Source organism: Esox lucius, chromosome 19 (assembly GCF_011004845.1).
Source record: "Esox lucius isolate fEsoLuc1 chromosome 19, fEsoLuc1.pri, whole genome shotgun sequence".
In the NCBI taxonomy this organism is placed as follows: Eukaryota; Metazoa; Chordata; class Actinopteri; order Esociformes; family Esocidae; genus Esox; species Esox lucius.
In genome coordinates, this window is record NC_047587.1 from 36,860,916 (window position 1) to 36,876,627 (window position 15,712).

At 38.6% G+C, this 15,712-nt stretch overlaps 3 protein-coding genes across 4 annotated transcripts; 2 read left to right on the forward strand and 1 right to left on the reverse strand.

Annotated features, from left to right (window-relative positions):
* Positions 1 to 264: 264 nt before the first annotated feature.
* tdg.2 (thymine DNA glycosylase, tandem duplicate 2) lies at positions 265 to 9,372 on the reverse strand. 2 transcript variants are annotated; one of them, XM_010868959.4, is made up of 11 exons: positions 9,231 to 9,372; positions 8,897 to 8,967; positions 7,758 to 7,981; positions 7,189 to 7,388; positions 6,570 to 6,639; positions 6,310 to 6,445; positions 6,021 to 6,103; positions 5,477 to 5,571; positions 5,087 to 5,261; positions 4,088 to 4,219; positions 266 to 1,369 (listed from the first exon to the last, which is right to left on the reverse strand). In XM_010868959.4, the coding sequence occupies exons 2-11, from the start codon at positions 8,950 to 8,952 to the stop codon at positions 1,218 to 1,220; spliced, it is 1,323 nt and encodes a 440-aa protein (XP_010867261.2). In that variant the 5' UTR covers positions 8,953 to 8,967; positions 9,231 to 9,372; the 3' UTR covers positions 266 to 1,217. The 2 variants fall into 2 exon arrangements, with proteins under 2 accessions (XP_010867262.2, XP_010867261.2); XM_010868960.4 differs by lacking the exon at positions 8,897 to 8,967 and having other exon boundaries at positions 265 to 1,369.
* A 223-nt stretch (positions 9,373 to 9,595) lies between these two features.
* c19h12orf73 (chromosome 19 C12orf73 homolog) lies at positions 9,596 to 13,060 on the forward strand. The gene is made up of 3 exons (XM_010864464.3): positions 9,596 to 9,749; positions 10,360 to 10,497; positions 10,638 to 13,060. Exons 2-3 carry the CDS (start codon positions 10,390 to 10,392, stop codon positions 10,734 to 10,736), a joined length of 207 nt encoding a protein of 68 aa, XP_010862766.1. The 5' UTR covers positions 9,596 to 9,749; positions 10,360 to 10,389; the 3' UTR covers positions 10,737 to 13,060.
* A 526-nt stretch (positions 13,061 to 13,586) lies between these two features.
* Positions 13,587 to 15,587, forward strand: si:dkey-42p14.3 (EF-hand calcium-binding domain-containing protein 10). Its single transcript, XM_010864465.3, has 4 exons — positions 13,587 to 13,835; positions 14,531 to 14,695; positions 15,030 to 15,120; positions 15,247 to 15,587. Exons 1-4 carry the CDS (start codon positions 13,733 to 13,735, stop codon positions 15,287 to 15,289), a joined length of 402 nt encoding a protein of 133 aa, XP_010862767.1. The 5' UTR covers positions 13,587 to 13,732; the 3' UTR covers positions 15,290 to 15,587.
* The last annotated feature ends 125 nt before the right edge of the window (positions 15,588 to 15,712 follow it).

A 15,712-nucleotide genomic window follows, 5' to 3' on the forward strand; every position in this document is an offset into this window, starting at 1 on the left:
GGTCACTCACCTTTTTGAAAGCAATTCTGGTGTTTCTTAAGCATATTATGTTTGTGTAATTGTCCAGCTAATGTTTTCAGAAGACTATAGCAGGATTTAATCCGTTTTTACCTGGCATTGTGCCTCTTACATACAGTATCTTTGGATTCTGACAAAGTCACTGGTCCCTGCTGGTAACAAGCATACCAATAACACAATGCTGCCACCACAATGCTTTCATTCACAGATTTTTTTTTTTTTAAAAAGCATTCACTCCACATTACTGGGCTGTAGGAAAAATTGAAAGAAAGGAAGCATGTAAGTCTACTCCATATTATCCATTCTTTTAACAACACGGTTAAGCAATATTGTGAGACAACACAGCATATTAATTCACTTTCTGACATGGTGCATTCGGCACAAGGGGGCAATCACCTCAGTAATAGTAAGAAGTTCCCTTAAAAACTTCCATAAATGTAGGGATTTATACTTTATTTCTCTTGGGATGGGAAGGTTGGCATAGCCTCTTTGCTTGTCAGGCCTTGTGATTGAGTATACCTATGTTTTGGGTTTCAGTTCACTTTTTTCTAGAGATTTCCACAATCTAACTCCCTAGAAACTTAGCAAACTGGCCCAGTGAGGAGGTACAAAATGTAACAAATGGTCCGAAACGGTGAAGTATAAAATGTAGCAGACGGACAAAAATGGGTAGGCACTATTTGAATTTGTCCAACAACAAACACTTGTCTTCGTTTCCATCGCAATATCTTTTGGTACGGTGTAGCCATGTCTTTCTGGGACTGTCAGGCACCGATTCTTTTCATTAAATGTTATACTACTTGATCACTTCAGTTATGAACAATGTACAGCAATACATTCTGTGATCACACAAAATAACTGTAAATGTCAGTTTTACAACTGATTTAATATCTCTGTAATAACAAACTTGAAAATTCCAGAGCACAATTACACTTCCACATGTACAAGTGAGGGATATGACAAAATCCCATTCTTTAAAAATATAAAAATAAGACACTGGACACATGCTGTATGTATGAAATGCAATAAATAGTTATAAAAATGAGGACAAAAGATGGGCTGTGTTTTAAAGAGAGGATTTGAAAATGGGAGTCCAGTCAAGATGGGCCATTTCTCCTCTGTCTTCCTTCTAGTGTAACGCATGCATTATGATGCCTCAGAAACGGTGTGACATGAATAATCTTCTCGTGGAGCTTTCTTCAAAACGTTTCTGCTCCCAACTGAGGTTGAGGTTGAGGTACATTGCTACTGTTACAGCTAATGTCCGGTATCTGGTCCGCAAACGACTGTGTCATCCACTGGTCGTATGGCATCTGGCTCATGGTGGTAGCATGGTTCTTGGTGGGCATTGCTGCAAGGAGTGGAAAACAAAATGTCAAATTATCATGTTTACGTCAGCTGTGTCAAAATTATTGAAGGGAGGATATAGTGTTGACTGATTTTTGGTTTATCTTTTGAACTTGTACCAAATAAGACCTTCAGCGCCTCCTGAAAGAATTCAGACCCCTTCACTTTCTCTACACTCTATGTTATAGATTTGTACTTGATAAAAGGTATTATGCCATCATATGCTGACATATGACTCTTCACCCCAGTCTGAGGTCCAGTGCAATCTGGATCAGACTTTCTTCATGGACCAGTCTATATTTTGATGTTCATGCTCCTTCAATTCTGAATAGTCTCCTAGTCCCTGCCACTAAAAAGCACTCTGATAGCATCCCTGTGTGTCTGGCTGACATCTTTGCTTGGATGTTGGCCCACCACCTCAAACTTAACCTTGACAAGACTGACCTGCTCTTTCGCAGGAAATCCTGTACGCTTCAGGACATGTCCATCATTGTTGACAACCGTGTCCTCCTCCAAGAGTGTAAAGAATCCTGACGTGACCCTAGATGACACACCTAGATGACACACCTCTGCTAACATCAAGGCAATGACTCGCTCCTCCAGGTTCATGCTCTTCAACATTCGTACAGTACCACCTTACAGCACTCAGAAAGCAGTACAGGAACTTTTCAAGGCGTTTGTCATCTTACGTCAGGATTACCAAAACTCACTCTGGGTGGGGCTCCCAAAACCCTGCAACTTATTTAGAATGTAGCGGCCTGCCCGATGTTCAACCTTCCCAAGTTCTCCAATGTTACACCGTTTCTTTGCAGACTACAATGGCATCCACCTGAAGCGCAAATCTGCTTCAAGGCTATGGTTCTTGACTACGGAGCAACAACAGGAGCTTCTCCCTACCTTCAGGCCACGTTCAAACCCTACATCCCTACCAGGCTCTTTTAGTTCAGCCACCTCTGGGCTCTTGGTCATGCTGGCCCTTAGGGGTTAAAACTCTTCTCTGTCCTAGCATAGGGTGACCACATTTTCAAACCCCCAAACCAGGACCCTTGTGTAAGCGCACTTTAATGCACACACACATGTATGCGCTTATGCACGCATGTTGGTCATCATGCTTGCTTGTGTTTGGTGGAGCGGGGGGTTTTGAGCTTTGATGATAATTTTTGCTTTGCTACGCAGTGGTTTGTTTGTCTCCGACTGGTATGTGGAAACATTACAGCTATTATTAGCCTCTCATTATTATTTATTTTTTATTGTGGTGAGAACCGGGACAATTTGGTAGTAAATGTCGTAAACTGGGACATTTTAGTGTTTTACAGATATTTGTCAGGACCCGGAACACCCAGCTTGAAACCGGGACAATTCCGGGCAAACCGGGACCTCTGGTCACCCTAACCTAGCACCTCAGTGATGTAACCAGCTTCCACTTGAGTCTCTACTTATCTCCACAAAACATCTGAAAACTCACCTGTTCAGAAATTACTTCAAATAATTCCACTACCATCACCTTTATCTGTTGTCTCATCAACTTTTTATGATTAATATTTGTATGGTCTTCTTTCCAGCAATGACATTCGCCTATAACTAGTTCATTCATTAGAATGCAATACTAAACTGCGTGGTTGTTTCACATAGCTCTTTTAAAACGTGTGGACTTTAAATTCCTCTGGATAACAGCGCCTGCTAAATGACTAAAACTATATTTTTTGCTCTGACATGTACTTTCAAGTGTGGGACCTTATATAGACAGGTGTGTGCAAGAATCTTAACGATCATCAAAGGATACATCAAAGCTCAATTTGGAGTATCATGGAAAAGGGTCAGGACACTTATGCACATGCTATATTTCTGTGTTATGGTACACGTATCCATACCTTTCGGTACAAGACTTTCGGAGCGGTACGCGTTGTGATCCGAATGAATATAGTCTAGTTTTAAACACATGCGTTACATACAAAACTACCATTCTAAACTCTGAGTTTCCCCCTGGAGACAGATTTTTGAGCCGTAACTTAGCAACGGAAGTAGTCTACTCTAGAACATGAAACTTTGCTTGCCGGCTGTGGGCAACAGCAATTCAGAAAAGGCATGATTAGTACACTTTTCCGCTGGTTCCCTTTACAACAGTTCCTACTGTACAATCTATCCTATAGCATGGACGAAGATTTAATCATTTGTATAATTAGTTGGGAATACTACTAATAAGTGGGAATACTATCCTACATAGTGCATGCTTTAACTACAGTGGCAATGGGAAAAGTTTATAACTTCGTAATAAAATGTAATTTATGTTTTGCATATTTTTCCACTGTACCGTGCCTTAAAATGTTTGATACATATTGAACCATGAAGTCTGCGTACCGTTACACCCCAAATGTAGGGTATTGTGTGTAGATTGATATACGTAAATATACACATTTAATCAATTATAAATTAAGTTAATAACAACACAATGTGGGGAAATTGAAAGGCTCTGAATAAATTCCAATGATATACTGTAGGCCTAATTAGTGACCTCAATCATCAATAGAGGTACAAAGAGGAGCGAAAAACCACCAGACACTAGGCCCTCCATGCAAAGTGTTTTTATCGATTATCACACCTAAAATCTATTAAAAAGTTAACCTCATTTTTAGTGTGTACTTTTCTATCCACCTTGCAAGATGGTCCAGGTACAATAAGAAAAGATCAGAAACATAAGCAGCAATTGTCTTCAGAAACTCACTTGTACTGGTGTCTTTGGTGGAGGAAATGTTGCAGTAGCTAGTGCTTTGCCGTGCCTCCTCGTGTGTCCCACCACAGTTCTCGTACTCCGGATCCACCTGTTCCTCCTTGATGGCCATCCTCTTAGCATCCTCTATAGCAAAGTAACACAGGAGACACCAGGTTACTCATGACTGAACTATGTTTATTATTCAATTGACCACACTGCATAATAATTTCTGTACCATAACAGGTATCATTATCAATGGCATTGTTGTTGGTATGTTTCAGATGCATTCAGGCCTTTACTAAAATTAATTAGACTTTTAAAGAGGAACAACAGTCCTCCACCTGAAAACTCCCTCCAATGCAAAAAAGTCCCACTGTGAAAACTGGTAATTTGTTAAAACAAAAAAGAAGAGCGACAATCACGTCAGCACTGAAACAAACAGAACAGTGCATCCCGACCCAAAATAACCTGCTGTACACGTCATTTTCATTAGGATTGGTCTTAATGACTTAGACAGGGTGAGGACAATTTCATACAAGAGTTGGCAAATGGTAACATGACTCAGACTTCTCATGAGGTGCCTGTAAAACGTAGCTAGCTAGCTAACACACTTAGCTATTTTTGGAATTAAGCTAGTTGTCCAGATATGGGTAAGTGTAGCCAACTACTGTTAACTTGTTAACAAGACCCAAGTTAGCTTCCTAAGTATGTAAATAACTACGCAAAACTTCTTCGATCATCATTTTCCCTTGCTTCAGTAAGAAAAATTGGAAGTACACACTGATCTGACAACATAAAACATAATTAAAGGGCTCAATCAAAGCCTTTTTTATATCTGCAGTTGTCACAAAGGGCTTTTAGACACCCAGCCTGAAACCCTAAACTAGAAGCAAAAACAAAGCAGCCAGTGTATTTTAAAAGAGCTTGGGCTTTGTATTTGGGGTGGTCAAGTGACTGTTCCCCATTAAATGCAGCTATGTGAGGAAATGTTTGTCACAATCATGTTTTTACCTTTGGCAAGTCCCAAGTCAAAGTGGTAATCCGTCTCCTGCACCTCCCGGGGGGCTGGGGTCACACCCTTTATATTGTCCCGGAGCTCCTTCAGCTTTATGTAGAAGTGGACCTTGTCCTGAGCACGGGGGAACTGGGCACAGCGAGGGCTTGACGAAGGCATCAAGTAGCACACCTTTGTGCAAAACAAGGAAAGTGTTCACAATGTTCAGGTAAAAATGTTGCACCACCTCGCAGTGTCACCCGAAATTCAAATTTGATTATGCGGTTGTTTATAAAAGAAAACTCTTGCACTCTCCTTTATGGCCCCCAACCAACAGTAAGGAATGGCAATATTAGCATAGCTAGTTATCATGTGCAAATTGTTACCATTTTGACAGGGCAACTTACTGTTTCGGTTTCTGGGATTTTGTATGGCTGTAAGCCAAACTCAAGATTCTTTGCCTTCACTCCGAAGATCTCTTTGCTGAAGATTTCATATATACCTGTCAAAGAGGAATGCCATGAATATCATCATCATGAAAATATGTAGGTCTCATTATATAGGGTTAACCAACTGACCAGTAAACAACCAACCAGAGCCGGCAAGGGAAAGAAATATATTTTTCTGTCCCTGAGCAAGAAAGTTAACCCTAATTGTTCTACTGGTGCCCAATGCTGCAGCTCCAGCACCCCAAGGAGTAATGTTTAAAGCAGAAGGCAAATTTCGATTGAACCGTTTCTTCAACTGTCAACTGGGTGAATTACATTTTTATCGATTCATTAAAAGTGTCAATCTGTGATTGCTATATCAGTTGTTGTTTATAAATGTACGATATACCTATATCCATTGTTTATAGAAAACTATACCTTATGAGCCTTGTGAGCTTAGCTCAACTGTACCCGTAGCATAAATGTAAGCTTGTTTTACTCCACTGTTTATAAACATGCTCACATTTTCCATTGAAAGCTGCAATTAGTGGTTTGTATTTCTTCAGCTTTTCCACCAATTGCCGGCCTCCTTCACGAAACTCTTTGCTGTGGAATTAGTAAAAAAGTTAACCTAGACAATTAACTACAAGTGAACCATGACGACAACACTAAACTAAAAATAAAAACACAATAATGAAAGCTAGTTTAAACCTACACTTTATTACTATCAATGGTAATTATACTACCATGCCATTCATTCATTGACATACATTTGGTAAGTACTATATGTGTAACAAATAACGATTTGACACCTTGAGAGGTCTTTGCTTCCTGGGGTCGTCCTCTCCACCATGTTGGTAAAGCCAATACCGTACTTCTCCGGTAGGCTCTGGTCATGCATGTGATTGAGCTGCTCATCGGTAAGACCAGAGAGAAACAGGCATTTCCCTGAAATCACAAAAAAGCGTACTCAGTTTTCCATGCACTTTCAAGAACATGACCTTCATGAGACAGACATGTTGTATTACAATATTTTGTGTGTCTTGAAATTGAAGTGAAATGATTTACATACAGAAATGGTTTCCTGGGTTTGGGTAATGGCGTCCTTTAAATGCTGACAATAGTCCTGGGTTGATACCAATCTGGGGAGGGACAATAAAATAAATAATATTGCGCAGTCTGTTTTTCTTCTTGGTTGTTGTGTTTTCTTTGCTTTATTTTTCTAAAAATGTTGAAAACACATCAATCCACTTATTTTTCTTAATGGTCCTGTGAATTACCTTTACATATGTTCAACAAATACATACAGCTCTGGAAAAAATTAAGAGACCACTGCAACTTTTTCTTTCCTTCCCAAAAAAAGTTGAAAAGGAAAGTTTTGAGTGAGGAACAGAAGTGTTCAATTTGCAGAGGTCTCTTAATTTTAACCCTTCTGTTCCTCACTCAAAACCTTTTCAACTTTTTGGGAAAGGAAAGAAAAGGGTGCAGTGGTCTCCTTATTTTTTCCCGAGTTGTACTTGAAACAGAATATATATTATTGCATTATGCTGTAGAACAAGATGTTAACATAATGAACATTTGTGTTTCATCATTAGTTATATAGGTTACAGATTAACAAAAGTTTATGTAAACCGGATTACATAACACTCCCAATCTACAAGGATCACCTGGTAAATGTTTTGAAAACTCACAATCAAAATGTCCAGGTTGTGGTCTATAATGTCTGGCAGGGTTTTGGCCATAACCTCGTCCACAGACATGCCGTTGAAGCGGTTCAGGGTTCTTTTGGCTTTTTTTAAGGCCTCTGCTTGATCGTGGTCTTCCTGCGCTTGGCCCTCCCCTGGCTTCAGTTTGGGAGGCCGACCTCTCTTTCTCTTCCCCGGCGTTGGTGCTAAAAGAAAGAAAATGAACATGTTTAAAGGGAATCCCTTTGAGGCGAGGTGCAGAATCGCTAATCTTGATCAGTTAGTGAGCGGTTATCAGGGAGGCGAGCTGATTTATAGATCGCCGAGTCTGTGTAGTGTGACTGCAACGTTGTCAGTTTGAAACGTTGTCAATGAAACGACAAAAGGCACCATTCAAATAAACAGATCGAATGACTAACTGATCAGTGAAAAAGCACTGCATGAGGTTACTGGTGAATTATTTATATTATGTGGAGGGATGACAGCTCAGAGTAGCGAATCAAGCTGTGCAAATATTTACCACAGAAAATCAGCCAACGGCATGGATGAGCAGGGGGAGGGCGGTATTCAAGTACCTTGTGACGTTTCCACAGGTTGATGGTGTTGGACGATGGGCTCCTGATGGCCGAGGAAGTCGTGATGGAAGTCCAGCTCCTGGTGGACAGGGAGCTCCTGGTGGACTGACAGTTCCGTCATGACCCGGTCTTCTCTGGATCCCTCCATGTAGTGACCCATGTGGCCCGTGTTGTGGTACTGCATCACATGTTGAGCTTGCGGGTGCTGCTGGGTGGACTGGTACCTACAGGTAAAAAAAATAAAAAATAAAAGGAGTCAAACGGTGGATCTGGTTAAGCTTTGATGGGGTTTGTCCTGAGATGAGACATAGCTGAAGACAAATAACGGATACACAAACGACTGAGGGCCCTTAATGGCATGTTTAATGCTCCTAGAATTTCAGTAAGAGCTCACATCAACAAATATGTGATACAACAGAAAATAGAGACAGTCAATTGTTGATTCTTACACAAATTTTTGGTTTCATAGGTCTTATATTTCCTGGTTATAATCATTAATCTAAAATGTTCTGCCACCAAAACTTTACTCTAAACAGAAAACCTTTTGCGGAAGGAAAAAAAAGTGTTTTAATGGTCAAATTCAGGTAGATGTCTACCACTTTCATTCAGTTTGCTTCTTAGTAATTAATAAACTACAGGTAAGGAAGAACTTGGGGCCCTACTCATAGGCCAATTTGAAAATGTGCCTGGGTGCTGTTAATGACCATGTAGTAATTTCGCAAGATTTAAGGTCCAGGATTACTGTAGTTATCACATACCATTATTCTCTGCATCCGAATAGTATCTATTGCATATATACTTCTTAATATAGCTTTTTTTCTTGGCAAACAGAATATTTGACCATATACCATGTAGTTATGTCTGTTTATTTCTCTGCCGGCTTCATTCTGTCTAAACAGAATCATGTTGGTTTCTTAATTTTAGAAGAACACTAAGCAGGAGAAAACATGCTTTGTCTGATGGTGAGGATGACAATATTGCATAGCCTGCTCTAGGCCTCGACGATAGTAACAGTTTTGTCAGTTTTTGCAAAATGCTATTTTTTCATGCATGTTGATGGAGACTTCCACACTTTCACTCCACAACACAATTATTTCATCCAAAACCTCCAACACCAATGCATTTGGAGGACAACTCACCACTGTTGGAGATAATCCGTAGGAACCGTCAGTGACGTATACTGCTTTTCTTCCATCTTTACGAGGATTTACTTAAATAAATATTCATGTTGCTGTTAGCTACAAAAATATGCCTTTACTCTGTAAGTTACCAAAGTAGGAGTATTGGCAAACTGTCGGTCTTTAGATATGGCAAACTGATTGTTATCACAGCACCACAAAGACGTCTGGTGATAGGAAGGGCTACGGACAACCAACATTCATTCTAGCTAAACAGTCTACTAAACAAGCTTGCAGGAAAATTGCTAGCGGGCAGCTTAACGTGCGAATGAAAGAGATGTGAGTAGAGACATACCTGTTATACATATGTTTAGAATTCCGTTTTCATCAAATGTACCGATTGAGGGCGATCAATGCACCCAAAACAAAGACCATTAGGAACATTGAGGTGATCCGTCTTTTCAGCTTATTGTTGGCTTTTTCCAACCAAAATTCTTTGCATTGCCGCCATCTACTGGGTTGGAGTGTGGATCTGGCCTAACATCAACTGTTTTCTGGTTACGTGCCTTATGGTTATGCACATATTTCGAATCAACAAAGTACACCGTTAGTTTCAAATCTTACTGTTATTTCTTTTTGAAGAGAATTTAAAAGTAGTTTCATACATATGTACATTATCATCTATAAAAGGAGAACGATAGGTGGCGATAGCGCGCCACCAATTTTACCCGACGATGGTAACTAACTAACGAAGAAAAGGTTGTTAGCAGAGCTGTGTTAGCTAAATGACCCAGCTCCCAGTGTCCTTCAATAATAACTAGATTTCGGTTGGAAAACAAGCGTCTTCAAACTGTCATTCTGAAAATAGACCAAGGTAAAGTTAAAGCCTGAATGCATGTGTTTATTGTAGATGGTTTGACAAACGAGCCACTATTGCTATGGAGCTAACTACTGACACTAAGTGTGTGGAAGCTACACAGTATAGATGTAGAGACACAGGAGTACTTTATCTATGCTAATAAAGCATTAGCTTTTTAGGCCTACTGTTGTTTTAATTATTATTGAACTAATTGCATTTGGGTCATTCCTGTTATGCGGTAAAAAAAAAAAACAACTAATATTGGTCAAGCTCAGGCACTCAAATAATAATATCTATGATTAGAGAGAGTTTAATATGGTCTATAAAATAATAAAATATATTTTTAGTATGTTATCATTTGATGTCTAAGTTTTTGTGGACGTTGATTACTTTGCACTGTGGTATAATGGAACACGTACCAAATAAAGGTGAGCAAAATACAAAAAAGTTTTTATGTGATAAAACAGACCTAAAACTATAATTTAAGCCATTTGTTATAAATATTTTACACATTTTACAGAAATTATAAGGAAGTAATTCATGGGGACAGAAATGTTGCTTCATAACAGGAATTTGTCTATTTGTTTCAAATGACAAAATCAATGCCAATCTCTCTCCTGTCCAGGTAGCGGCTTGGCCTTTATTGAATGTGAGGATGCCTGCTGGCGTGTCTTGGCCTCGGTACCTGCGGATGTTTGGTGCCAGTGTCCTATCCATGTTTGCCGGAGCAGAGGTGGTCCACCAGTACTACAGACCAGATCTGGTAAGCATGGCAACAACACTTATCCTTCAACATGTGCTTTTTCATCATGTGACCACATGTCGTTTGCATGGTTGTTGGTAAGCTAATACATTTAAATGTATTGCTTGGAATGTGGCTCCCATTTTGTTTCCCTTCACCAGACAATTCCAGAAATCCCTCCCAAACCTGGCGAGTTGAAGACAGAACTGCTTGGATTCAAAGCAAGGGAAGAGGCAGCTGCAACTGCACAAAGACAGTGACCCTTTGAGCAGACTTTTTTTTGGGGGGGGGGGCACTGTATCTAACCTCTGCGCAATCTTTTTTTAAATAAGGACTATCTTTTTAAAAACCTGAAAGGGATATGTTAATAGAAAATTGTGTGTACAGTGGAATTTTTGTCACTTGAAATGGATATATCAAATAAGTAATTTAATTTAGTATTATTGTACCTGTTTCAATACTGTAAAACGTTGCTGCTGGCAATCCTGGTTTCAAATGGCTGGTTAGAGGTTCAGGTTTCTCTGTGTTTTACATCAGGAGCCTCCAGTTTATTTTTCCACCATTGAGAACAAGGGATTTAAAGAATGTCATTAAATTTTTCTCACCCTGAATTAATGAATGGGCCAAAGAAACTAGTGCATGGATCAATTGGTTTTCTTTAAGAGAGCACTATGGTCGTATAATCTCTTTCAGAATGGCCAAGCGCCACAAAAAATCCATTGTTTTAAAAGGTGGTCTTGTCTAAATGATATCTTCCCATGAATCCCAATGAAAGTGACGTTATGATATGCAGCAGGTCATCTAGGGAGGGGTATGCACTTCTCTGACTGTTAATAGGCTAGAATCTGATTTTTTCTTCCAAACCAATTACTCGCTTGCAAGGAGGGAGCTTTAAGTTGCAAAGAGATTTCCAATTTCAGCCATTATAAACTTTATAAGGAATGTTTTTTCAGGCCATTTATGCTTTATTGGACAGGAAAGTGGTGAAAGATAGGAGAGTGTTATTGTTCAAAGAGCACTAAAAAAGCCATTAGAAGCCACTACCCAGAAATATATTTTAAAAAAATCTTAAAATCAACTTATATTTGATAATCATATTTGGTCTGATGTTACCTAAAGATGATTTGGCCATACAAAATACATTTAAGCTGACGGTGAATTAAGTCAGCTTAAAGCGTGTTAATAAATGCTGTTTCTGTCTATGTTACTGTATAGCTATCTTGAACTATCTGGTGAAAACTGACTATAAGAAATATAAAATAAAGTCATAAGAATTGTGCATTCAGTATATTTAAATCACAGATTTAAATGTAATAGATAAAAAAAATTGATCTATTACTGTATAATTCTAAAATTAACAACAATTTTGTGAAATCCAATTAAGTTTCACATGTTTCTTACTAGCAATACTAGTCTGTCCACTGCATTAGGCATAAAAGTTACCCTTTGGCAGGTGTCAATTTTCAGACTGGTCTTGGGGTATACATAAATCATCTTATGTAAATCTTTGACCGCCAAATTCCTAAGATATGTTACATTACATTAGTTAGGGTTAAGACCAGATGGTGTGGCAGTTGAATAGAGTGACGTTTTTTGTGAGTTGTTGAGGGCATGTATAGAGGATTCTAATGTTTTACTGCCTAGCCATAGCTGTGCTACACAGATATTTCCAAAAGGTAGGGACCAGTATGCTGGGTCCCTAGCCATATCTAAACAGGGTCCGTTATGCTGCTGCACACACATTTTGTTTGGAAAGTTGCATTGCACATTGTTAGCACATTCTGCATCGTGGTCTCATTTGTGTAACTGCACTACTAGTGTCTTTTCATGCATGGGTAGCACCATCTCAATGTTAAAGTAGGCTATTTCAGTTTCATTTATTGGCAGGTCCCTCCTGATGACCTAGTTGGATTTGTGATCACATGACCAACCAGGTAATCAAATGGGATATATGCATTGATATGGAACCGCTTACTCTGCTTGATGTGAGAGTTATAGCAAAGTGATGGCAAGACAATGGCCATCACTTTGCTTTTATGACTTCTGTTGGATTACTCAGGCCTTGCTAGATACTAACATATGTTTGAATGATGTCAAATATACACACAAATGGGTGACAAAGGAAAAACACATGAACTGGCTCAATAAAGCATTGGGCATCCATAAGCCATCAGAACAGCTGCAATGCGCCTTGGAATAGATTCTACGAGTCTCTGCAACTATACAAGAGGGATGGAACACAAGAGGGATGGTGGTGATCTAACATTTAAATCCTTTCCACTTGCTTCCTTGATCTAAAATCATGGTCAGCTGGGCCTGCTCAGCATTTTTATACATGCCACAGAGCATGATAGGACGTGAATTGATTATCATTTAGTACACTTTTATGGAAGCATCTTGCATTCATTATGTTCCTCCACTAATTTATTTAGGTTTACTTACATTTTTCACCCATCTATATAGGTATATTTCTTTCTTTAATTTTAGTATTTTCCAAATGGTAGAATAGTAGTTAAGACTAGGAAATAACACACAAGGAATCATGTAGCTACCAAAAGTGTTAAATAAAAGAAAATATATTTTATATTGTAGATTCTTCAAAGCAACCACCATTTATCTTAATTACAGCTTTGCACACCTTTTACATTCTCTCAACCATCTACATGAGATGGTCACCTAGATTGCAATTCAAATAACAGGTGTTGGGAAAGCATTCTGTTAGAAAATAACTGTTGGAAAAGCATTCCAGGTGACAACCTCATGAAGGTGGTTGAAAGAATGCCAAGAGTGTGCAATGGGGGTCTTCATTGCAAAGGGTGGCCACTTTTGAGATTCTAAAATATAAATGTATTCTAGTTTCTAAATGGTTTTTATATGTGTTGATGTCTCACTATTTTTCTACAATGTGGAAAATAGTAGAAATAAAGATTTACCCTAGAACGAGTCGGTATGTCCAACCTTTTGACTGGTAATGCTTACTGTACATTGTCATGGAAATGTAAATGAGGAAAAACAACATTCTAATATAATTTCAGATGTGGTATGTAAATGTTCTGTTTGTTTATAATCAGCAGAAGTAAACTGCTTTATGACTATGCTTTTGAAATACTTTAACCTTTCCAAAGGTATAAAGTCAGGCCCACATAGACACATAACAAAACACGAGACCTAAAGTGTCCCACTAAAAACAGTGTCGCAGACTTTCACCATACATATTGGCGTATCCATAGCAACCGATGTAACTAAATTGGCAGCAATGGCGACGCCAAGAGAGCAGGAGGCTGCAGATTTTCTTAGAAAACATAAAATCATTGAACTCATGGATAATTTAACAAGTATGCTGCTCTTTCACAGACCAGGTTAGACGTATTTTCAAATACTTATTGTTATCGTTATCCCATGTTTGGTACTTAGGCTGGCTACACTGACTGCTAGACCGAGGAGCAAGGAACGTTAAAAACAAAGCTATTTTAACCTTAGCTAGTCATGAATCCGGACCCGAATCATGTTTTATAACGTTCTTATTGTTTGATACCAGGCCCAGCGCTAGAACGCACGTGTTGGACGGGCATTTGATTTTCATGGGCGGGCACGTGTATCCTACTTAATGTGGAATAGTTATTTCAGCACGAGGGACGGAAAGCAAATAATTTTAGCATACATGGCTTACTGAGGCTATATAAGAGCGAAAGACACAGCTGTCAATCAAATTCGAAAGCTTTTAGTAACTGCAGTAGTTACACATTCTTTCAAGCTTAGTGATCACCACTTAATAAAGCACATATTCAATTGCATTTGCAGATGAAGGGAAGAGAGCTTAATTAGTTCAGTACAGTATTGGGAAGCATCTGACCCAAACTATTGCCCACCAGTGCCGCTGGGGCTTGTGTGGTACTACATAATTTTATGTTGTTAACCTTTCGAATGGAAAATGCGCATTAACTTTTCTAATGGAAAATAATGCATATGAGGGTTTAATGCTCCACCTTCAGTAAAATAAGTAGCTAGATCATACCTCTGACAGTCTACATGTACTGTGTTATTTCTACAACAGGGAGGCCACGAGAGTTCCTGATCACACAGCTAGAACAGTTAAGACTGTCCAAAATGAGGTCACTGGGATGCCCAAGCCTGTTTAATGACACAAACCTGGATGCCGTTTTTGGAATCTTGGACCCTATCAAGCAAGGGCACATAACTTATGTTCAGTATAAAGAAGGTGAGTCACAGAACAAGTTATCTGGAGAGGTAAAGACATTGGGGTGACTACTGTTAAGTGCCTAAAACAATTGGGATCAATGTTATCAGACATTTTAGCCATTTACCATATGGTCTAATCCGGAGCAAATTACCCAATGAAAGTTAATTGCTTGCTCAAAGAACACAAGAAGAGATGTATTTTTACTTCATCAGCTCAGAGATTAAAAGAACTAACAACCTTTTGGTTACAACCTTTATAAATCTAATAATTATATACCACACCAATGATATTTCCTTCCATCACTCCCAAGGAAACCGTCACTCAACATACTGTGTATCATTTTGTTTCACAGCATTAACCACTCTGGGGATAGAGAAGTTTAATGAGTGTCCGGAGGGGATGGAAAAGGACAAGATATCTCAGGAAACTTTTAGGAGGGAGGCGTAAGTTTTAGTTATCTATTTTCAGTCTAACATATGCCCAATTGTTATTATCTTGAGTAAATGTATTGTCATTATCAGATATTTTCTTATTACTTATATTTCTGTGTTTTCAAAAAAAAATTACAGGAATGAAGGCTTACAGAGAAGCTCTGCAACATTTATGTCTTAATAAAACGTGAGCTTTTTTCTTACTTTTTATTTCTCTCGTGATGTTTATCATTTGTAATATCTACATACATATATTTTTAAATGTTATTGTCTTTTTTGCCTGTCTTTTTTTCCCTTTTGGCAATACTTTACTTGGCATCAGTTAATGTTTATCAGAGTAAATAGATATTTAGATTGGTATGCCCATGATGGCTATGTTAACTCTGTAGTAAATAAAAAATTATGGTCAAATCAAATACTGTTTGGCTGATTTGTCCATTCTGTTTGGAGGGACCCCGTTTGATTACTTTCTGAAAAGCAAGTAGGTATACCAGGTCCAAAAACTACACAAATTCAATAAATATTTTTATGTAACTAAGAAAAGCTTCAGTTTTTCTATGAACTTTTACATTAAATATAATCTCACCGGCTGTCAACACGTTTT